The 25,375-nt window shown below is 40.5% G+C and overlaps 1 protein-coding gene across 3 annotated transcripts in view; it reads left to right on the plus strand.

The window, feature by feature from the left end:
* Positions 1-3,455: 3,455 nt before the first annotated feature.
* Positions 3,456-25,375, plus strand: part of G2E3 (G2/M-phase specific E3 ubiquitin protein ligase) — a 74,006-nt gene continuing 52,086 nt past the window's right edge. Inside the window, exons 1-2 of one of the 3 annotated variants that reach the window (XM_054716499.1) lie at positions 3,461-3,520; positions 20,466-20,506. In XM_054716499.1, coding sequence (XP_054572474.1) covers positions 20,470-20,506 — 37 coding nt within the window. In that variant the 5' untranslated portion in view covers positions 3,461-3,520; positions 20,466-20,469. Of the gene's footprint in view, positions 3,521-20,465; positions 20,507-22,364; positions 22,417-25,375 lie in introns of those variants that run through there. The other 2 variants (XM_054716500.1, XM_054716501.1) reach the window with 2 other exon arrangements.

The following is a 25,375-nucleotide window of genomic DNA, read 5'->3' on the forward strand; positions in this document are numbered from 1 at the left end:
AGAGGTAGGCTACTGGCCTCTGCTAGGGTCCCAACTACTGAGTCAGAACTCCTAGGGCTACCCCGTGTTCTTGTGAAGGAAAAGGGTAAAGTCCCGTGTTGCATCTGGGAGCCCTAGGGCCGGGGCCTCAGTGAGCTTTGCCTTTATGGTCATGAAGGCTTTTTCCTACTCAGGACCCCAGTTAATGGGTGCCTTTTCCTCTCCTTTTAAGGCTTCATAGAGTGGGCTCAGCTAGATCTGAGAATCCTAGGATCCAAATTTGACAGAATCCTGCTGCCCCTAGGAATTCCTGAATCTGTCGCCGGGTGCTGGGGACTGGTATGGCACATACTGCCGGCTTCCTTTCAGTCCCTAGTCTTCGTTTCCCTCGGGTGATTCGGAAACCTAGGTATTTGGCTTCCCTCTGACAGATGTGAGCCTTCCTTTTGGACACCCGGTAACCTGTTTCAGTTAAGAGTCTTAGAAGGGGTTCATGTTCCTTCCCAACACTGAGCTCGCGTGGGGCTGCTCAGTAGGAGATCATCTACATATTGGAGTAGAACGCCCCCCAAGTCCTGTCCTGGAAATTTGGACAAATCTGATGCTAGTGCTCCACTAGAAGGAGTCGGGGCGTTCTCGAACCCTTGTGGCAGTCTGGTCCCGGTGAACTGTTCCTTAGCCCCTGTGGTTGGGTTTTCCCACTCAAAGGCAAATGGGGGCTGACTGGAGGGTGCCAGCTGAAGGCAGAAAAAGGCCTTCCGCCCAGACCAGCGGGAATTCCTTCTCTAATTCAGGCTCCAATGGTGAGTCCTTTGACTGGGAGGTATAAAGTCTCCATTCTCCCTCCCTAGGCACTGCTAGAGACAGGATCATTGGAGAGGTCTCCTCACCTAAGCGCAGCTGTGCTGAGTCGTCCGGGGCAAAGGTGATTTCTGCTTCCATTTTGACTAAAAGGTCTCTGCCCATTAGAGGGACTGGGCAGTCTGGCAAATACAGGAATTCATGAACCGCCTGGTGGCCGCCTAGCTGACATCGGTGTGGGGGCAGAATGGTCTCCGGGTGTGGTCCCCGGTAGCTCCAATAATGGTGACCTCCTTTCCTGAGAGGGGAGCTACTTTCTGAGTAACTACCAAGTGCTCTGCCCCTATATCAACCATAAAGTTCACAGTCTGGCCCCAATTTTCATTCTGACCACGGGCTCATAGGGGCCAGGTGGAAAGAGGCCAGTCTGTCCTAATGGGAGTCGGTTGCCGCTAATTTGATGAGGTCTGCCTCAGGCGGATCTGGCAGATAGCAGCTGGGTGGTTTGGACGGCCTTGCCTGCTTTTTCTGGCGGCTCAGACATTCATTCTCCCAGTGTCCTAGTCCTTTACAATAGGTACACTGTTCCCGTTTAAGATCCGTCCTTCCTTTTCCTGACTTGGCTCCTTGCTGTCTCCCCTTCCTTCCTGCCTGAGGGTCCTGGGAGTTAACTTCTATGACAGCCGCAGTGGTCAGGGGTGCTTGCAATCGACCCAGGTGGGCTTATGGGTCTGAAAAATTGACTCCAGGAGATCAACCATGGCCTGACATTTTTCAGAATAAGCAGGAGTGTGATGCTTCTAATTTAAGAGATCTTTTATAGTGAAAGGCTGGCAGTAAAAGACTGATCCCCCCTCTTGTAGGGTCCCATCTTCTCCCAATACTGGGGGACCCGAGTTTCTCGGAGAGGCATCTGGAAAGCCGGGGGTGGCCTGGGTCCCTGATCAGCTGTGCGCAAACGTCATCCAACTGGCTCTGGAGAGTCCGGCTGGCGGGGAGACGGAAGGAGGTGGTGTATCTAAGCTTCCCTGACCAGGCAAAGGAGCCCTGGGTGCCACTTGAGGCACTTATGGAGGTGGTAAAACTGGCGGCACTTCCTGGGGGGGGGGGGGGGGGGTAGGTGTTCCTGTAGAACAGGGGGCTGAGCTTCCTTCTGAGGGACCTGCTTCTTTTCTCCTGCCACTAAAACTTTACTCAGTCCCTTCTTACACACGCAGAGCCGGATCCAAGGAGGCCTGCGCTGAGCTATTTCTAGCCATTGATCTATGTAAGAAAACTGATCAGGATGACCAGGGTCACCCGTGATGACCTCCAAGAGGGCCCTGACAGTTGGGACATCTAGGGTTCCCTCTGAGAGCCAACCCACACCATAGGCTGGCCATTCTAATTCACAGAATTTTCTTGAGGGGTGTATTTGAGGGAACTAGTTTCACACTATAATCCCCGGCAAATTCTTTCTGTAAAACCCAATGTTCTATAATATTACAACTAATAACGTATTTGACAAAGGCTCCTACGTACCTTCAGTATAAAATTTTCCCTCGTGAGAGAGAAAACAAACATTCAAGGCATTTCAGAGCCTATTGGGATGATCTAAAGCCAATTCTAGATCAAGAGAAAGTTTCTTAAAATTTAAACCCTTGCAGGATTGTCAAACTTGATTTTACCAAAATACTATATATCCAAGTGTATCAGACGCAAACATTCTTATAACTTTCAGAAATAACCAGCTTGAGAAACTACCTTCTTTCTCCTCCAAAATGCATTTCTATGCCTATGCTTTCTTTATTACACCAAAGCCATCCTTTCCTTAACCTTAATTTTCAGGTGACATGTAAATAATTAACACTCCTTAGATGAGCAATACACTTACATAATTTTTCTCTTTTTGTTTTCCATTAGAACAATATCTCATGTAGTGTGGTCTACAAATAGTTATTAAGTGTATGAATAAATCTGTCGGCTAAAAAAAAAAAAAAAGGAATATATTGTGCAATCCTTGGTAAAGGAAAGTGACACTGTTGCCCCAAGAATCTCACACATTATCTTTACAGTTATCTTGTAAAATGATCTCTGATGAGAAGATAAAAAAAAAAAAAAGAATTGTCGGTTTTTAGCGCTTATCCTCGGAATTTTTATTTGGGACCAGTTCTGGTCCTACAACTTCCTTTCAGTTTGTGGCTGAAATAAGGGTGATTCCTGCACGTGGCTTTCAGTCTTCCTCAAACACGGGAGGGAAGGAGGTTAAAAGTCCTGTCTCTGCCGGGCGAGGACGAAGGAGGCCCGGGTACACCCCGTGCCCAGTCTGGGGAGGCTGTTTTCCCTTCTGGCTGTGACTGCTGCCTACGGAGGGTGAGTCCCTGCTTTTACTCTCTCCATTCCTTCAAGGAATGAAACTTCAGAAACAACAGGGTCCTCTGGGGAGCCACCGGGCAGAAACCCCGGCCCTGCGCCGCCTTCGCTGTGCGCCGAAACCGGGAGCCGGACGAAGGAAACTGAAGCGACGCGGACACAGTCGGGAAGGCAGCGCGCTGGGCACGCCGCCGCCGCCGCCGCCGCCACCTCCCGCGCCGCCGCGGGTTCCGCCCCCGAGGGGCGGGGCCGCGCGCCGCTTCCGGGTTGCGGGCGGAAGTGGAGATTTTGAATCTTGCAGGCCGTTGGATGGGGATGTTGTTGCTGTCGCTGCAGCGCGAGGACTGAAAAGTGGCCGGGCCCTTCTGGAACTTCTGGCCGCGCCGTGGTGAGCGGGGCTGGGGAGCGGGAGGAAGCGCAGGGTTCCAGGGCTCGGCGGGCGGCGCCGGGCAGCGGGCGGCCTCGGGCTGCCTGTGGGTTTTCGGGTGGCGGGGCCGGCGGTAGGGACCTGGAGAAGTCGGGGAGCAGGGGGAGCTTTTCCCGGCCCAGCGCTCCCGACGGTTGGCGCGTACGAGAGGCAATGCTGATGGTGTCGAGCCTTGTGTAACCTCTGACTTTGGTTTAATCTCGGACCTGCGGGTCCTTGCTGCCTAGCATTTCCCCCATTTCGGCTCGAAGGCTGAGGCTCCGGCGGTGGTTCTAGCTGATGCGAAGGTGTTGCCGCAGGTAAAGGAATCCTCCTTTATTAAAGATGGAAGGTTGGCACGGGTTTGGAATGCGGGGGTGCTCGGCGCAGCTCCGGGTTCTCCTCGAGGGGGATGGCCGCCGCCGCTGGCGATGCTTCCGCTCGGCGGGGAAGTGACAGGCTTTGGAATGCCCGGTAGGGATTTAAACTGAAATCTGAGCAGCCTTTGTATGTAAAACCCGGATGTTTTTCTTTCACGCTGGACATTTTTCTTGTACCGCAAAAATCCGAGACTCTTGCCCATTTAAAGCGGCTCTAGTAATGGCATCACTCACAAGGGTCCTGTTAGTTTGCTAACAATAGGGATAAGGTTTAGTTAGTGCCACAGACATGCCTCTGACCCCCTTTATTCATTGGCCAACTTCGGAAATGCTCTACTCATATTTCCAGGATGGAGTTTTCTTTGTTTTGTTTTGCTTTGTTTTTATTTTGGTGTGTGTTTTTTTTTGTTTTATTTATTTGTAATGACGAACTACCTTAAAATATCAAACTCTGCCTAACCCCGTAGCAAAGCCTTGCCTTGTGGGATAGTTTAAAATGTGTACCCTAAATGTATAAGTGAGTGCTGTGCGTGCTTTAGCTCAAGCGGACACTAAATGAGTGCTTGACATGTATAGAAATTTTATATCTTGCCTTATTGAGAACTTTCAGACTAATTTTGTCTTGCCTTATAGGGACAGATATTTTATGTTCCTTTTAAGATTTTTAACACCAGGGTATAAATAGCTCTTACGAAGTAGGACTTAGCAATATCCAGACATTCCTTCATCTGGTGCTGGCTACTCCCACTCTCCCATCCCTGCTAATGAATTTTTGTTTCATCATTAGCTGGGGGGAAAATAGGTTTAAATATTCAGTATTTATGATCATTGAAATTTAAACGTTTTGTGTAAGACTGTAGCAAAGACATTCACTATGCTTTCCCTTGAGCTATTCTGCTCATTTTGTGTAAGCTACCAGCAAAATAGTAATTTTTTTTAAACATTAGTGTCTACACTTTTAATGTTTCTTTTTTTCCTTACCTGGACACTTTTCATTGAGTTTTTGCCCTGTCTCCCTAAATAAGTGAGTTCTAAGTTTTATTGTGTACACATTACCTTGGAGGATTTATTAAATAATGATTCCAGTACTAGTCAGTTGCTCAGTGGTTAGAGTGCCAGCCCAGGGACTGAAGGGTCATGGGTTCAGATTCCAGTCAAGGACAAGCTCCATTCCCAGCACTATCGCGAGGCAGACAGTCATGTGAGATGCTTCTCTCTCTCTCCTCCTCTCTCCCTCCCTTCCTTACTCCCCCTTCCACTCTCTAAAAAAGATCAATGGAAAAAATATCTTCTGATGAGGATTAGTAAATGCTGATTACTGGGCTTCAGATCTCAGAGTAGGTCTGGAGGATGAGGTCGAGGAATCTGTATTTATTAATTATGAATTTAACTAGAGAGAATTTGGCCAGAATTTCAAAAACTCTGACATGATCTTTCCTAAATAGGCTTTATAATATACTAGAGGCCCGGTGCACAAAATTCAGCAGAGCCAGCACCCTCTCCAATCTGGGACCCCTCGGGGGATGTGGGACTACCGGTTTAGACCCGATCCTGCAGTTGGACATCCCTCTCACAACCCGGGACTGCTGGCTCCTAACTACTCGCCTGCCTGATTGCCCCTAACCATTCTGCCTGCCAGTCTGATAAGCCCCCTAACTGTTCCCCTGCCAGCATGATCACCCCCAACTGCCCTCCCCTGCTGGCCCAATCGCCTACAACTGTCCTCCCCTGCCTGCCCTATCGCCCCCAACTGCCTTCCCCTGCGGGGCTGAGGGGACTGGGGGACTGAGGCTGGATGAGGTCCCTGCCGCCCCCTGGTGGGGCTGAGGGGACTCTGGGCTAGATGAGGCGGGCCTTAGGGGACTGGGCACTGCCATCTTGTGGCTGTGGGCACTGCCATCTTATGGGGGTGTGACAGTCAATTAGCATATTCCCTCTTTATTAGGATTATTAGAGGATTGATTATATTGATTAAGGGCATGGAACTGGAGCTAGTTCCATCTCTACCACTTGGTAGCTTTGTGACTGTAAGAAAGCCATTTAACCTTTTTGTGCTTCAATTCCCTCAGCTGTGTATAACAGTATCTGCCTTGTAGGAGTATTGTGAGAATCAAATGAGTTAATACATATACACATTGTAAAGCAGTGTGTGGCACATAGTAAATGTTACATATATCTCTTACTGAGTTACTAAGCATTGTACAAACCACATTACATACATTATCTCAGTCTTCACAGATAGCACTGCTATATGTATTACTTTCAGATAAACCTGAAGCTAAAAGGGGCTCAGTAATTTATTCTCACACAAATAATCAAATATTTGAACTGGGGTCAGAAGCTAGATTTAATTAGAAAGTTTATGCCCTTTTATTTTATTTTTTTCCTTTTTATTGAATTTATTTGGGTGACATTGGTGAACAATTACCAGGTGTACCAGTTAATAATGCGGATTTTATAATCAAAGAAAACATGGTAATTTAAAGAGAAACATCAACAGTGCTTTATTCAAAGTAATGTCCATCCCTAGCTACACATTTCCCCATCTTTTAGGTAATGTGTGGATACCGTCCCAATAGAACTTTTCTTGTTTTGCTGCAAACCATTCAGAGACCAAATTTTCCATTTCTTCGTATGTTTTGAAGTGCTGCTCAGAAAGTGCATGTGCCATCAATCAGAACAAGTGGTGATCTGAAGGAGCAAGGTCTGGTGAATACAGCGGGTGGGTTAATACTTCCCAGGCAGGATCTTTTAACGTGTCTTTAACTGGTTTTGAAGTGTGTGATGGTGCATCATCATGAAGCAAAATTACTTTGCCGTGTCTTCTGGAACATTCCGTTCGTTTCACTATCAAAGTGTGGTTCAAATTGATTATTTGTTGTCGGTAGCGATCAGTATTAACAGTTTCACCTGGTTTTAGAAGCTCATAATTCATCATACCTTCCTGATCCCACCAAACGCAGAGCATTGTCTTCTTTCCAAAGCGATTTGGCCTTGCAGTCGATGTTGATGGTTGACCTGGATCAACCCATGATTTTGTGCATTTGGGATTCTCAAAATAAATCCACTTTTCATCGCCAGTCACAATTCGATGCAAAAAAAGACTTTCTTTCGTGCCGTTGAAGCAACATTTTACTGATGACTTTTCAGTTTTCCATTTGGCTTTCATTCAGTTGATGTGGCACCCATTTTCCTTCCTTTAAAATCTTTCCCATTGCTTGTAAACGATCGGAAATTGTTTGCTGAGCAACGTTTGATCTTTCTGCGAGTTGTTTTTGAGTTTGACATGCATCTTCATCCAATAATGCTTGTAATTGGTCTTCAAACTTTTTCGGTTGACCTGGACATCTTTGTCTTTCACATCAAAATCATCACTTTTAAAGCAGTTAAGCCAGTGTTCACAAGTATCTTGAGATGGAACATGTTCACCATAAGCTTCCCCAAGTATTCAGCAGCACTTTTCTTCAAAATAAAATAATGAATTAAAAGTTCCCACAAATGCTCTTTTTTTGGGCACGAAATTCGACATTTTTAAGCGTAAAAATATCTATGATGTTAACTTTAGCAAATTTGACATATGAAGTTTTGAAGCTTGTCAACACAACAAAATATCATACATATCAAATCGCATGTATATCAACATATGTGTAACTCCATCTATTGAAAAAAATCCTCATTACTAACTGGTACACCTATTATACAGGATTCAGGTGCACAGTTCCACAACACATCATCTGTACTCTGTATTGTGTGTTCACCAAACCAAGCCAGGTCTCCCTCCATCACCATTTATTCCCCCCTAGACTCCCCCTTCACCTTCCCTTCCCCCACCTCCCCTTAGCAATCACTACACTGTTGTTTGTCTATGAGTTTTTTTCTATATTTTTTCTTTTTTCTCAATCCCTCCACCACCTAGCTCCCCAGTTCCCTCCCCCCGACTTCCCAGCTGTCAGCTTGCTTTTTGTGGGTCTGTTTCTCTTTTGCTTGTTAGTTCATTTTGTTCATTAGATTCCACATATCAGTGAAATCATATGGTACTTGTCTTTCTGAGAGTGGAAAGGGGCGGGGGGCGGGCGGCAGAGATAGAGAGAGAGAATGAGAAAGAGAATCATGGATGTGAGAGAGGCACATTCATTGATTGCCTCCTGCACAGGCCTCCTTTGGGGCAGGGCTTGAACCTGCAACCCAGGTAGGTGCCCTTGCCCCTTTCTGCAGTCTGTCCTTACAAATGTTGCTCCATAAAAATGATGGCTTCCCATTGCCTACCATATAAAATTCAAATTTCTTAGCTGTTTTTTACAAAGCCCTTCTCAGTCAGGTTCCAACCTCTGTTTTCAAGCATCATCTTCATAATATTTCACCACCCTTTTCCAACCTGTGACGTTTTATCCATACTACAGTTCTTCAAATCTGTTTTCTATCATTGCTGTGCATACTTATCCATTGACCTTTTTTTATTTCTTTCTTTTTTTTTTTTTTTTTAAATATATTTTATTGATTTTTTACAGAGAGGAAGAGAGAGGGATAGAGAGCCAGAAACATCGATGAGAGAGAAACATCGATCAGCCGCCTCCCGCACACCCCCCACTGGGGATGTGCCCGCAACCAAGGCACATGCCTTGACCGGAATCGAACCCGGGACCCTTGAGTCCGCAGGCCGACGCTCTATCCACTGAGCCAAACCGGTTTCGGCTTTTTATTTCTTCTTAGAATTTTACCTAGTGAGTTTTAAATACCTACCTAGATCCCCCTAGGCAGAGTGCTTCTTCCACCTTGGATTTTAGTTGTAAACATTTTAACACTAGATTCTGAGCTTTTGTCCTCTTTGTCTTTTTACCTGCAAATTCTTGATACAGAACAGTGAGTCCTTGTTCTCTGAAACTATGTTCAGTGAGTGCTAACATATTGTATCTTGTTAATTCTGAAAGCATAGAATTTTGTGTAGTTTAGTAGAGAGGTTTTAGTCACATCATATGGTTTGTAAATTTGACAAATATGGAAAAATAAGTACTGAAATCATTGGCTCAGAAGACCTACAAGTGGGAAAAAATTAAGAGCAATATTTACTAACATTCACAGAACTCTTAAATGTTTTATACATATTTTCACACTAATCCTTATAGCCATTTTATTATCTCCATATTAAGATGAAAAAAACTGATGCACCAACATATTTAGTAACTTAAAATTTTTCTTTTGGCATTTAATTTCCATTTAGTACAATTTTGTTTTAACTATAGGAATGAGTTAAGTGTAATTTTAAAATTAACTTCATAATAGAAAGTTAATCTTATTTGTACATGAATTCATTTCTGCATCAATTCTAAGTTAAGAAAATATTGAGGAATTGAAAGCAGATTTGCCTTTTTTCTTTTTTTCTGTTTGAACAGTTGAGATTGTTACCTGACCTTGCCCTCAGCCCTTCTTTTAAAAACCTGTCCGACAATGTAGGGACATCATTCTAAGGACCAGTGGGTAGAGGGGTTAGTCTAAGGATGCTTCCATGCCACATACCGTCTCCAGCCAAAGTGGTACCAGGTATTTAAATCAGAGCTGAATATCTGATGTGGCTAGGCTATTAACAATATTTCTCTTGAATTTGTAATTGGAATACCAAACAACTATTGGGAGCCAAACTAGAAAACTTTCCATGTGCTGAGATAACAATGGAATCAAGAAGAAACATTAAAAGTAGGCACAGGGAGCCAATACGAAGAGGAAGAGGGTGGGAAACATGTTTCCTGAGGACTAGTTGTAAAGTAACTCAATATAAACTTGTAGCCGAAACCGGTTTGGCTCAGTGGATAGAGCGTCGGCCTGCGGACTCAAGGGTCCCAGGTTCGATTCCGGTCAAGGGCATGTACCTTGGTTGCGGGCACATCCCCAGTAGGGGGTGTGCAAGAGGCAGCCTGATCGATGTTTCTCTCTCATCGATGTTTCTAACTCTCTATCCCTCTCTCTTCCTCTCTGTAAAAAATCAATAAAATATATATATATATATATTTTTAAATATATAGTATATTTTTTTTTAAATTTTCTTTTTTTCTTTTTTTTGACTTTTTAATGAGCAATTTTAAGTTCACAGAAAAATTGAGGGGATTATAATAGAGATTTCCCATGTACCCCCTGTCCCCACACATGCATAGACTCTCTTATTGCTAACGTCTCCCACTAGAGTGGTACATTTGTTAAAATTGATGAACCTGCATTGACATGATAATCACTCAAAGTCCATAGTTTAAATTGCTGTTCACTCTTGGGTGTTGTACATTCATTGGGTTTGGATAAAAATATGTAATGACATACCCATCATTATGATATCACACAGAGTATTTTCACTGGTCTAAAATTCCTCTGTGCTCCACCTATTCATCCCACTTCCCATGCAACCGCTGATATTTTTACTGTCTTCATTGTTTTGCCTTTTTCAGAATATAATATAGTTGGATCTTTTTTAATATATGCATTTAGTGCTATATATTTACTTCTGAGCATTGCTTTCACAGCCTCCCCCAGAGTTTGATATTTTGTGTTTTCATTTAGTTCCAAATACTTCGTATTTTTCTCATGAGATTTCTTTTTTGATCCTTATTTAAGTGTGTTGTTTAATCTCCATGTGTTTTGGGATTTTTCGGTTATCTTTATGTTACTGATTTCTAGTGTTTTTTGTTTGTTTTTTGTATGTGTTTTTTCTTTATTGATTGAAGTATTACATATGTGTCCTTATCCCGACATTGCCCTCCCCCCACTCATGCCCTCACCCCCCTGGGGTCTGTGTCCATTGGTTAGGCTTATATGAATGCATACAAGTCCTTTGGTTGATTTCTCCCCCTTATTTTCTCCACATCCTCTCCAGCACTTGTCATTTGTTGATTTGTTGATGATAGCCATTCTGACAGGTGTGAGATGGTATCTCATTGTTGTTTTGACTTGCATCTCTCGGATGACTAGTGACTTTGAGCATGTTTTCATATGTCTCTTGGCCTTCCTTATGTCTCTTTCGAAAAGTATCTATTTAGGTCCTTTGCCCATTTTTTTGATTGGGTGGTTTATCTATCTTTTGTTAAGTTGTATGAGTTCCCTGTAAATGTTGGAGATTAAACCCTTATCGGTGATAACATTGGCAAATATGATCTCCCATGCAGTGAGCTTTCTTGTTGTTTTGTTGATGGTTTCTTTTGCTGTGCAGAAGCTGTTTATTTTGATGTAGTCTCATTTGTTTATTTTCTCTTTAGTTTCCATTGCCCTAGGAGCTGTATCGGTAAAGAAATTGCTTTGGCATATGTCTGAGATTTTGCTGCCTGTTGATTCCTCTAATATTTTTATGGTTTCCCATCTTATGTTTAAGTCCTTTATCCATTTTGAGTTTATTTTTGTGAATGGTGTAAGTTGGTGGGCTAGTACTGATTTCTAGTTTAATTCCATTGTGGTATGAGAGCAAACATTGTATGATTTCTATTTTTTTAAGGTTGTTATGGTTAAAGTTGTTATGGTCTGTTTTATGGCCCAGAATGTGGTCTATCTTGGTGAATATTGCATTTAAGCTTAAGAAGAATGTTGGATGAAGTTGTCCATTATGTCCAGTTGATTGATGATGAATTAATTGTGTCCTTATTGACTTTTTTGCCTGTTGGATCTATCCATTTCTGATGGAGAGGATTGAAGTATCCAACTATGGTAGTGAATTCATCTGTTTCTCTTTGCAATTATTCTAGTTTTGCCTCATATAGCTTAATACTCTGTTGTTAGGCACATACTTGTTAAGTATTTTTACACTTTCTTGCAGTATTGATCTCTTTATCATTACGTATGCCCTTATATATCTCGGATAAATTTTCTTTGAAGTCTGTTCTGTCTGAAATTAATATAACTTCTGCTTTCTTTTGGTTAGTGTTGGCAGGGAATATTTTTCTCCACCCTTTTACTTTTAAATATAAATATATTTAAAGTGTTTTTTTTGTAGGTAAAGCCTAATTTTTTTTAATCCACTCTGACAAATCAGTCTTTTAATTGGTACATTTAGATCATTGGCATCAAAGTGATTATGGATATAGTTGGAATTATATCTATCATATTTATTACTGTTTTCTATTTATTGTGATTTTATTTTCTCTTTTTTTAGTATATCAGTTATATATATTTTTAAAAACTTTGTTAGTGGTTGCCCTAGAGTGCAGTATACATTTACAACTAATATTCAAATACATTGTTGCTGTTGTTATTTTGAACAAATTATTTGTTAGATCAGTTAGGAACAAGAAAAAAGTTTTTATTTTACTTTTTCCTTATTTGATGGTCTTTCTTTTTTTTAAAATATATTTTATTGATTTTTTTACAGAGAGGAAGGGAGAGGAATAGAGAGTCAGAAACATCGATGAGAGAGAAACATCGATCAGCTGCCTCCTGCATACCCCTCACTGGGGATGTGCCCGCAACCAAGGTAAATGCTCTTGACCGGAATCGAACACGGGACCCTTCAGTCCACAGGCCGACGCTCTACCCACTGAGCCAAACCGGTCAGGGTTGGTCTTTTTAAAATTTTTTATTTATTTCTTTTTTAATCCTCATATGAAGATATTTTTTCATTGATTTTTAGAAAGAGTGGAAGAGAGAGGGAAAGACAGATGTGAGAGAAACTCATCGATTGGTTTGCCCAGGCCGGGAAGGAACCTACAACCGTGTAAGTGCCCTTGGCCAGAATCAAACCCAGGACCCTTAATCCACAGGCCGATGCTCTATTCACTGAGCCACTCCAGTTAGGGCTGATCTTTCTTTATTTATCTAGACCTGAATTTCTCTCACAAGAACTCCTTTTAACATTTCTTACAAGGCAGGTTGACTGGCAACAAATTTTCTCAATTTTTTCCTAAGAAAATAATTCTTTACTTTTGAAGCATAATGTCACAAGATATAGAATTCTAAGTTGGTTTTCTTTTTTTCCTCAACATTAAATATTTTACTCCACTCTCTTTTTGCTTGCATGGTTTCTGAGGAGAAGTTGTTTGTAATTCCTACCTTTGTTTCTTTATAGGTAAAGTGTTTTCCCCGCCTCTGTCTTCTTTCAGCATTTTTAAATTATATTTGATTTTTCCATAGTTTGAGTGATAGGCCTTGGTGTAGTTTGGGGGCATTTATCCTGCTTGCTGTTCTGAACTTCCTGGGTATGTGGTTTAGTTTCTGACATTAACTTATTACTGTTTCAAATATTTCTTTTCTTCCTTTCTCTCTTTTCCTTCTGGCATTCCTGAAATGTGTATATTATACCTTCTGGAGTTTTCCCACAGTGCTTGGGTATTCTGTTCTAATTTTTTTTTCTTCAGTCTTTGTTCTCTTTTCTTTTTAGTTTTTTAAAGTTTCTGTTATGATATCTTTAAACTCAGCAGTTCTTTGTTCAGGCTACTGATAATCCCATCAAATGCATTCTTCATTTCTGTTACAGTGTTTTTGATCTCTTTAAAGCATTTACTTTTGGTGCTTTTGTAGGATTTCCAACTCTGCTTACGTTGCCCATCTGTTGTTGTGTATACTGTCTACTTTATCCATTAGAACCCTTAATATGTTAAAATTCCAGCGTCTCTGCGATGCGATGTCTGATGCTTGCTCTGTCTTTTTAGGTTGTGCTATTTGCCATTTGATATGCACAGCAAGTTTTTCTTGATAGCCAACATGATGTACAGGGTAAAAGGAATTGTTGTAAATAAATAGGCTGTTGGTAATGTGGTGGTAAGGTATGGGGGAAGAGGAAATGTTCTATAGCCCTATGAATAGGTCTCAGTCTTTTCACCAGCCTATGCTCCTGGACTATGAACTTCACAAGTATTTCTCAGTCTTTTTCTCTCCCATTGTGTGGGTCAGGATGGCTAGAATGGGTTGGGGTTGGGTATTTCCTTGACCCCAGATCATTTAGGCTCTGACAATACCCGAGCAGTTTAGGCTCTGCTTAATTAGTTTTCCTGAGACCAGGACAGCGTACTTTGGTGTCTTTCAAAATGACAACCTTTTCCCCTCCCCCTGCCGAAAGTACAAGGAGATTTTTCTGTAATATTTACTGTGGATCCTCGTCAAGTTCCTGATGATAAATCTCACAATATTGTGAGAAGGCCCCATGACTGGGTCCCTCTAGAATTTTTAAATATCAAAGTTGTATGCACTGAGCTTCCAGCAATTAGTCAATTACAGTTCAGGTTTTCCTACCTTTGCACTGGATTCCACAACAGTTAGAGCTGGTAAATCTCTGTTCAGGTAAGCTGCAACTCCCAGTATTCACCTGTATCTTCAGTCTTGGGGACAGTGGTATATCCTAGATCCACCCCTCTCTGACAGATCCAAAAAGTGTTACTCATTATTCAATCTTTTCAGCTTTTGTTGTTAGGATGGAGTGGTGACTTACACGCTCCTTACATGCGGCTTTTCCTTTTAATTTATTTTTTAAAGTTACTTTATTGATTTTTAGAGAGTGAGACATAAGAGCAATACATCAATATCTCGAATGCACCAGACCGTGGATGGAACCTGCAACGTAGGTATGTGCCCTGACCAGGAATCAAACCCTCAAAGGTTTGGTGTACGGGATGATGCACCAACCAACTGAGCTACCCAGCCAAGGCTGTATGAGTTCTTTTTTTTTTTTTAATATATTTTTATTGATTTTTTTACAGAAAGGAAGGGAGAGGGATAGAGTTAGAAACATAGATGAGAGAGAAACATCGATCAGCTGCCTCCCGCACGCCCCCCACTGGGGATGTGCCCGCAACCAAGGCTCGTGCCCCTTACCGGAATCGAACCTGGGACCCTTCAGTCCATAGGCTGACGCTCTATCCACTGAGCCAAACTGGTTTCGGCTGTGTGAGTTCTTTATACTGTATTTTGGATATTGGCTCCTTGGAGGTATTGTTTACAAATATCTTCTACCCTATAGAAATCCCTGGAAACCTCTGTGGTGTAGGTAACAGAAAAGAAAAACTTGCGCTTCAACACCACCTACTGGAAAACAAAAGAAAGACCTCTAGTTATTAACCAGCTAAAGAGGGAGAGTCAAATACTTAAAATATTTCGTGACCTGGCTGGGTGGCTCAGTTGGTTGGAGCGTCATCCTTTGCACCAAAATTTTTAGGGTTTGATTCCTGGTCAGGGCACATACCTACGTTGCAGGTTCCATCCACGGTCTGGTGCATTCGAGATATTGATGTATTGCTCTTATGTCTCACTCTCTAAAAATCAATAAAGTAACTTTAAAAAATAAAAGGAAAAGCCGCATGTAAGGAGCGTGTAATACCTAGGTTTCAGGTTTGATCCCTGGTCAGGGTGTGTACTGGAGGCAACCAATCGATATTTCTCTCGTATCAATATTTCTCTTTCTCTCCCTTCCTTCCCCTCCCACTCCCTCCTTCCTCTCTAAAAATCAATAAAATATATCCTCAGGTGAGGATTAAAAATGTGTGTGTGTGTGTGTGTGTGTGTGTGTGTGTGTGTATTTCATTTCCACAAATGTCCAGAAAGAGATTAATCCATCAATCCAAGGTAAGAGAGAGTTCAGAAAGAAAAGGAAAAATCTCAAGAAGGTGGATGTCCTCTTTACGACTTGATCTCCTCAGTCTCGGAGTACCACCTCCATGGTGGGAAGTGGCAGGCTAGGGGTTACGCGACCTGTGTGTTCCCTGTGCTGCCTTCCTGTAGCCACAAGCACCTGCAGAGCCTCTCTGAGTTGACCCAGCTGCTTCTACCATGCTCTACCTCAGTGGGTTGGGGAAGGTATGTGTGTGTGGGGGAGGTATTGCATATCTGCAGCTATGTTCTTTCTAGTGGGTTTAGCTGCAATGAGAACAATGCTTACACTGGAAAGCTTTTTCTGCCTTTTTACAGTCTTTCAAGTGAGGATTTCACTGGAGAGCCATAGGAGAATATGATGGATAGTTCCCAGGACTGCAGATTTCTTTGACCAATAATGACAGGTTGTAGAATGCTGCCACCCTTTGCACTGCTTCTCTGCCCTTGACCCTGGGCTCAGCCTCAATGTGTGCCAACTGCCCAGGCCTGATTGCTGTCTCTCTGCCCATCTGGTTTACCCAGTGGGTGTTGCAGTTCTACTGTTCACTGCTATTGCATCTTCTGGGACAGCAGAGAACTCTGGAATGCCTATGGATCTTGTCTCTGTCCTTTCCCCATCCTGTTGCCCTGTTCATTCCCACCTTCAGATGTCTCAATGCACATATTTCTCAGACGTGTTTGTGTGTTGAGCAGGAAATCCTTTATTGAACTATAGCTATCCAACTTCAAGGGTAAAGACCTGGAGGTCTTTTCATGCTGCCATGCTGCTGACATCTCAGAATCTTTGTTTTTGTGGGGTGTTTTTGCTAATTCATTGGGATATTTTCCACATAATATCATGTGATCTGCAAATAGAGCTATATTGCTTTCAATTTGAATGCCTTTAATTTCCTTCTTGCCTAATTGTTCTAGCTAGAACCTCTACAGTGTTGAATAGAAGTGGTGAGAGTAGACCTGATTGTTTTGCTCCAGACTTTATGTGGAAAGCTTTCAGTCCTTCACCACTGAAGTATATTAGCTGTGATGCCCTTTTGTCATGCTGAGGAAGATCCCTTCTATTCCTAGAGTGTTGAGTTTTTTATCATGAAAGAGTGTTGGATTTTGTCAGTGGTTTTTTTCTACATCAAGATGAACATGTCACGTTTTGTTTTTATTGTTAATGTGATGTATTACATTATTTGACTTGCTTCATATGTTGAACCACCCAAGTATTCTGTGATAAACCCCACTTTGTCCTGGTGTGTAGTTCACTTAACAAAGATTCAGTTTGCAGGTATTTTGTTGATGATTTTTGCATCTATATTCATAAGGGGTACTGGTCTGTAGCTTTTCTGTAATGCCTTTAGCTTTGGTATGACGATAAATGCTGGCTTTATAGATTGACTTAAGTGTTTCCTCTTCTGTATTTTGGATCAGTTTGGAAAACATTGATGCCAGTTCTTAAATACTTGATAGAATTCATCAGTGAAGTGTTCTAGGCCTGGACTCCCCTTTGTTTGGTGATTGTCGGTTTGTGAATTTTTCAGCATCCCTTCTTTCATTTTCTTGTTGGCCATGTTGAATTTCTTTTTCTTTTCTAAAGTGTGCGTTCAACTCCCTGATATCAAAACCAGATAAGGACACTACAGTAAAGCTATAGGCCAATATTCCTGATGAGTATGGATATAAAATTTCTCAATAAAATACTAACAAACCAAATTCAACAGCACATTAAAAGGATCATACATTATGATCAAGTAGGATTCATCCCTAGATGCAAGGATGGTTCAACATATGCAAATCAGTAAATGTGATACATCACATTAATAGAATGTGAAATAAAAATCAAAGTCATCTCAATAGAAAAAGCATTTAACAACATTCTTTCATGATAAAAATTCTCAACAAATTAGGTGTAGAAGGAACATGCTTCAACATAATAAAGGCCATCTATACATGCAAGCTAGCATCATACTCAATGGTGAAAGGTTGAAAGCTTTTCCTGTAAAATCAGGAAGAAGACAAATGTACACTCTCACCACTCCTAATCAACACAGTACTAGAAGTCCTAGCAGAGGAGTCAGGCAAGAAAAGCATAAAACATATCCAAATCCAAAAGAAATTAGTAAAATTGTCTGTTTGCAGGTGGTATAATCTTATATATTGAAAACCCTAAATATCCCACCAAAAAAACTGTTAGAATAGCTACCCAGCTGCCATGAAAGGGAATTTGGCTTACTTTATTGCATTAGTTAGTTATTGCTGTGTAACAAATCACCCCAAAACTTTGTGACTTGAAACAATAAACATGTATTATTTTTACCATTTCTTTGGGTCAAAAACTTTTTTTCTTTTTTTAAATATATATATATATTTTTTTAAATATATTTTATTGATTTTTTTACAGAGAGGAAAGGAGAGGAATAGAGAGCTAGAAACATCGATGAGAGAGAAACATCGGCCAGCTGCCTCCTGCACACCCCCCTACCAGGGATGTGCCTGCAACCAATGTACATGCCCTTGACCGGAATCGAACCTGGGACCCTTCAGTCCACAGACCGACGCTCTATCCACTGAGCCAAATCGGTTTCGGCTTTAAATATATTTTATTGATTTTTTTACAGAGAGGAAGAGAGAGGGATAGAGTTAGAAACCTCGATGAGACAGAAACATCGATCAGCTGCCTCCTGCACACTTCCTAGTGGGTATGTGCCTGCAACCAAGGTACATGTCCTTGACCAGAATCGAACCTGGGACCCTTGAGTCCGCAGGCCGACGCTCTATCCACTAAGCCAAACCGGTTAGGGCTGGGTCAAAATTTGAAAGCAGCTTAGCAGTGTAATTCTGGCTTAGGGTCTCCTAGGAAGTTGCTCCCAGAGTGTCAGCCAGTGTGCAGTCCTGTGAAGGCTTGACTGGGGCTGAATGATTCACTTTCAGAATGACTCCCTTATAAGGCTTTGAGTAAATGCCTCACTTCTTTGCCAAGTGGACCTCTTTAAAGAGCATCTTGAGAGTCCTTTATGACCTGGCAACTACTGTAGCTTCCTCCAATGCTGGTGACCCTTGATAGGAAAGTCACAATGCCTCTTATGACATAGTCACACATTGTCATTTCTGCCAGGCTTTTGGGTGGAAGTTGCTAAGCGCAAGGAAAGAGAAATCAGGCTCCACCTGTTGAAGGGAGGAGAATCAAACTGAATATCACTAACAGGCCAAGTTGGGGTAAGCAGTGGAAGACTCAATACCTCTAGACAGTGGCTTTCTAGATTGCTTCGTTAAATTGTTAATAATGTTAAGTTGTTGTTAAGACTTGAGCTGTTATTGAGAGCCTCTGCCGGCCCTCGCAGCCCCTCACAGCCTCGGCTGGCCCTTGCAGGCCCAGCTTCGGCTTGGTCCGGAAGGTCGTCCAGACGGTCATTCTGGTGTTCGGTCTAATTAGTATATTAGCTTTTTATTATATAGGATATACTTACATAAAATTGTTTCTCCCCTACTACATAGGACATCTTAAAATTCATGTACTGGAAGGAAAACAAATGATAAAAATCCAACTAAAATGTGTGAATAATCCTTATTTTTTTTCTGAAGCTTTGTTTTGGAGATGGTTGTTTGAAATAAAGCAGTCATTAACCAGATGCTAGGGAATAGAAAGAAGGCTAATTGAATTGGTCAAATTATGAGTTATATAATGCCTTTAGAACATCCAATTTGGGGTTAACTTTTATTTTTGATATAATTTTAAACAGAGAAAAGTTAAAATAATAGTATAAGGAACTTTATATATATTTTATCCAGATTCACTAGAGGTTATTTTTAATGCCATTTGCTTATCCTTCTGTCGTAAATAAAACCACCAATGATGTGTGATAGTTAGGTTTGTTTGTTTTTTAATCATTGCAATGAAAGAGATTACAGACCAGAAGAACCACAGGGCTTCTCACCAAAGAGTATGTAAATGGTTGAGCACTGTACTAGAATTAGAATGTGACTGAGTCATGTGCTTGCAACTCTATGTAGAATCCCTACAAATATAACAGCCACAAATATAGCCGGATAAAGGATTGTTTTTCAGGCTACTCATATATGAATAGCATTGTTATTGATGATGTGATTTTTTTCCTAAACAATAAACAAATCTTGGTAAAGTTATGAGCAAAAATAACTTACAAATTTCCCTGACTTTACATAGGAGTAGTAGTTTGGAAATATTCATTTTGTCCTAAAATAGCAAGAAAAAATGATATTTATAAATGATATTAATAAATAAAAAAAGACTAATTTTGTCCTAAAGTAGCAGGGGGAAAAAGTCTATATGTAAAATGGCTCAGGTTCTGGGTTAATGTAATTATAGATAGGTTTGGGGTTTTTTTTTTGGTTTGTTTCTTTGTTTTTTGTTTTGTTTTAACCTACCTGAATCCTGAATATCCATCTGGAAATTCAAAAGTTTAGACCAGGATTTTTTTCAGTTAGTATGCCGTGGCACACTGTTATGCCGAAGAATTTTTAAATCATGTCCTACCTGACTATTTAGTCAGGGGCACTGACCTCTTCTCCCTTAGATTGTCAAATAAAAAATGACAAGGGCCAAGACAACAATAGCTGTTGGTGTGAATGAATCAAAATTATATCTGTGTTTTGTCATATTGGCAATATTTTGTTTTTTGGTTTGCTGCAGAATTTTAGTAAAAAAAAAATATGAAAATTGTTGGTTTAGACTGTTCTTTGTTGTGTAGGACTGCTGGGTGCATTGCAGGATGTCTTGAAATCCTAGCCCCTATCCTCTAAATACAAGTAGTTATCTTAATCTTTTGATAACTAAAAAACATTCCCTCCAATTTTAACAATGTCCACCACCTTTGTCCAGAACTATCGGTCTTAGTTGTATAAAAGGTGAGGAAGTCATGTATTAGAATATGAAATAATATGCAACTTATTTGTAATTATGCATTGATTAAATTCAAAATGAATAATTTGAAACTTAAAATTAAGATGGCTGTATTATATGTTCTTATTTTTCCTAGTAAAATGAATGAAAATAAACCAAGTGACTCACAGACTCTCGGTAAGTAACAATATTTAAAATATTTTCAAATATAACTTAAAAATATTTTACTCATGCTTTTTTATAATAAATCTCTTCAAAATGCTACTCAAATAATAGAAATGAATTGCCCGTGAACAATATAAACTGATAAACAAAAGCAGATCCAGAGACAGGGAAGCATTGATCAGACTGTCAAACCTCAGAGGGAAGGAAGGGGAGGGTGGGGGTAAGGGGGAGAGATCAACCAAAGGACTTGTATGCATGCATATAAGCCTAACCAGTGGACACAGACAACAGGGGGGTGAGGGCATGAGTGGGGGGCGGGGGTTGGGAAGTTAATTGGGGGATGAGGACAAATATGTAATACCTCAATCAATAAAGAAATTAAAATGAAAAGAGAAAGAAATGAATTGCCCGATTCATGGTTGCTTCATATATTCATGTATTAAAGTATAACATTGTGTGTGTATTCAACAGAAATCTTCTGTAAGAAGAAAATTTGCTATATTTTATTTGTATTTTTATATGTATTTATCAGGTATTGTTTGTATCTTCATAAAATAGTATTATTTATTTAATAAATAATTTTTTTCACATTTCCCTTACAAAAGGAAAAGTTAACTTTGAATGGTCACAACAGTCTTCTCAATTAGATACAGACCTTTGCTTTTAGTTGTTTTTTCTTCATTTATATATTGAACTTAAACAATATTTATTGACTTGTTACCATTGAAAATGAGAAATTTAAACTTCATATTCTACTACTACCTCTCCTCCTCTCATCTACCCTTTTATAGATTTATTTTTTAAAATACATTTTTATTGATTTCAGAGAGGAAGGGAAAGGAAGAGAGAGACAGAAACATCAGTGATGAATCATTGATCATCTGCCTCCTGCATGACCCCTACTGGGGATCAAGCCCACAACCCAGGCTTGTGCCTGACCTGGAATCAAACTGTGACCTCCTGGTTCATAGGTCGGCACTCAACCACTGAACCACACTGGCCAGGCTATAGATTTATTTTTTTAATTCCCTTTCAATTTAACATATTACACTTAGAACTCTATGGCTTGCCCATCCTTTATAGAGTGTATCTATTGACTCCACATTATATTGGATAAGGAAATTGTGTTTTGTTTTTTTTTTTTAATATATTTTATTGATTTTTACAGGGAGGAAGGGAGAGGAATAGAGAGTTAGAAACGTCGATGAGAGAGAAACATCAACCAGCTGCCTCCTGCACACCCCCTACTGGGGATGTGCCCGCAACCAAGGTATATGCCCTTGACTGGAATCGAACCTGGGACCTTCCAGTCCGCAGGCCGACGCTCTATTCACTGAGCCAAACCGGTTTCGGCTGGAAATTGTGTTCTTAAACCTCCCTCGGCTTTCCTGATTTTACCTACAGACTTCTATCAACTATGCTAATAGTTCTGAAACTTAGTATTCATAGAGTACCTGCATATATTTGCCAGATGTAAATACTACCTATTCTGTTATTAATCTTTTTGCTAAGATTGACTCAATTTTATATATATATATAAATGTGTTTATTTCATTATTACGAAATAATATTTGGTATAGTAGAAGATGATCTTACATATAATGAAGTCAGAACAATTTTACTGAATTTTAAACATTAAAATTAAAAAACAACAAGTACAAATAAAAACAAAAGTAATCTTATAAAATGCATGCCTGAAACCTAGCCTGTCCTATGTTCAGGCTTCATACTGGGTAGAGGGAGGAGGGGAACAAATGGAAAGCCGCAGGCTCACAGTATATAGCAGATGCAGCTCCATCCAAGCATACATCGTGAGGATTCCTCTTTTGTAGTATAAACTAATTCCTTGTGTTTCTCTTTCTCTTGATAGCTGCATGCCCACTTACAGTAGAAGTGTAGGCACTAGGGATGAAGACGTTAAGGTGGGAGCTGCTGTTATAAAATGTCCAATAAACAAATGGCAATTTGCTGGAGTTAATATGATCAGTTACTTTATATGAGGGAAGACAGGAGAGCTAGACTCTTAAAAGATTGGAGAAAGGGGCTTTTAGGTATGGCTTATCTCATTAAACTGGAGTGAGGAAGGTAAATATAGTGGGGATATTTCACACTGTTATATTGGAATCTATTTTGTGACTAGCCTAGATAACAAATATAGAGTACCTTCTTAACATATAACATTCTTGTTGATTAGTTAACCCTTTGCACTTGCTTGCTTTTTTCTTGATTCCTTTATTCTAATGCTAACCGTGTCGAGTCACACTCGACATCCGAGTGCAAATTAAGGCAGGGATAGGAAACGTCCAGCCCATAGTCCCTATAAGGCCTGCGAAATCATTTGGTCTGACCCTGCCAAGATATTAGGGGTAAGTTAATTAAATATTTAACCAAATATAGCAGGCTAATTTTGCATGGCCTGGGAATGATGTTATAAATATCCAAATCAACCTTGGCCGAAAAAAGGTTCCCCATCCCTGAGTTAAGGTAAATAAGACTAGCTGCTACTGTTATAGGTAATCCCTAAAGTCTTAATAGTTTAACACAATAAAAATTTATTACGTGCTCATGTTACACTCCAGTGTGGATTATTTAGGGGAGGTGGGGCAGACGGAGTTTCAGCTCCATGAGTCATTTAGAGAATCAAGCTCCTTCCATCTTGTATTGATGTCACCTTGAGGTTCTCTGAGGCTTTTCTCTTCAGCTAGTGATTTTCTCATTGTTTTATTAGTATGTTGTATAAATTTTCTGTATAAGTAAACATCATGAGATAGGAAATTTGATAATAATTATACTAACTATTCCTCAGTTCTATGTGCCACGCCCTTTTAATTATATTACTATATACTATATCATTTAATCCTCATTAAGACATAGTTTGAGGTTGGTACTGTTGTCCTCATTTTTTTTAAAATATATTTTATTGATTTTTCACAGAGAGGAAGGGAGAGGGATAGAGAGCTAGAAACATCGATGAGAGAGAGACATCGACCAGCTGCCTCCTGCACACCCCCCCACCGGGGGATGTGCCCGCAACCAGTGCACATGCCCTGACCGAAATCGAACCTGGGACCTTCCAGTCCGCAGACCAACGCTCTATCCACCGAGCCAAACCGGTTTCGGCTGTTGTCCTCATTTTTAAGAGGAGGAAACACAGAGGAATGCAGGAGAGGGGAAAGAGATCAACCAATGAACTCATATGCATAACCCATAGACCCAGACAATAGGATGGTAAAGGTTGTGGGGAGGGGTGTTGGAGAGGGCAATGGGGGAAAAAAGTGAAATATGTAATACTTTCAACAAAAAAGATTTATTTTAAAAAAGGAGGAAACAGAGCCATAAAGTGTTTATGTGATCTGTCCAAGATTATACAGTGAGAATGTAGATCTGAGACTTTAACTCACATGTCCCTGACTCTACAATTTGCCTTTTTAAATTTTATGTATGTATGTATGTATGTATTTATTTAAGTCTTTATCTCACTAATATTTATTGGAAATCAGAACTGTGCACTGGAAGGAATGTAGATGGTAACCTAGAGATCTTACACGTTTCCTACTTTATAGTAGTGACAGTAAGTCATATATATACAATAAAGGCTAAAACCAAGCAGCTCTATAAGAAATCTCATGGAGGAGGGTTTTGCTCTTAGAGTTGCTGTGAATTCAAGGAGCAGAGTGAGATGTTTGGGTTAAGGTGATGTTGGGAGAATTCATCTTGAAAGTTGAAAGCCTAGGGAGAATCCAAAAAAACAAAGAGAAGAGAGGAAAGAAGAGGACACCTTATGCTTGGACATTGCCCACTTCTTCCCAACACACCTAGTTTTTCTCTGGTCCTACTGTCGGAGAAACATGAAAACGTCAGCGTGCATCTGTGTGGCCCAGTAATGGAAGACTAGTGCTAATTTAAACATTGGTTATATTTGGTTATATTTCCTATTCTGTTTTCAGTCTATCTAGACTGGGATTTGTATTCAGAGGTAAAGGAAAGAGTTGCACATTTCTCTGAGATCACTGTTGATTTGTGTAAAATATTAACCTGACTTCGTAGGAAAGGAATGAAATGGGTGAGAGTCATGCTCACACATGAGTAAAAAGAGGCAGAGGCAGGATTTTAAGCTGGTGTGGATTCTTTCAGCCTTGGGAAAATGCAGCTGGGAGGCTCTCTGTAGACTGGCAGTCTGTTCCTGACATGGGTGAACTGAAGAACCTGTAGTTTGTGTGGTAGCTCCTCCTGAAAGCAATTATCTGATTTACCATATGATTTCAATTCTTTGTGGGCTATGAAAAAGACACTTCACCATATTTTGAAAGGAATATGAACAGGAATGTTGATAGCTTATGCATTATTTAGAGCCTGCCATCTTGCCTTGGTCTCACAAAGGAGAATGACAGCATTGTCATGATGGTTTCAATGTGTGTGATGGTGGGAATATAGATGTTGGATTTTGGAGCTTCCTTGAATTGCTGAGGATATTAAACCCTCAATTTTTTTTCCATTCATTGCAGATAAATGTCTGGTATCTCATATTACAAATTTATATTGCATGTACATTTGAGAAATATAGTATACTGTTAACAAAATTACTAACTCCAGCTCATATTTTATCCAAAGTAATGCATATGAAAGATTACAGGACATCACATGGGCACAGATGATAGCTAGATTTGGCTCACTCTTATTTCCACTAGTGTCACATAGAACAATTTTGTTTGTTTTGAGACATTTTCAGTGAGATATTTGGAAGTTTGGATAAGACTGTTACATCAAGGCACATTGATAAAATGGCTTGGCAGCAGCACCATCTTGTACTTACATAGTTCCTCTTCCTTTTCTTTTTGTCCACTTGTGAGTGTCTTTTATCTTAGTTGCTCTAGATTCTTG

This window comes from Eptesicus fuscus, chromosome 5 (assembly GCF_027574615.1).
Source record: "Eptesicus fuscus isolate TK198812 chromosome 5, DD_ASM_mEF_20220401, whole genome shotgun sequence".
Lineage (NCBI taxonomy): Eukaryota > Metazoa > Chordata > Mammalia > Chiroptera > Vespertilionidae > Eptesicus > Eptesicus fuscus.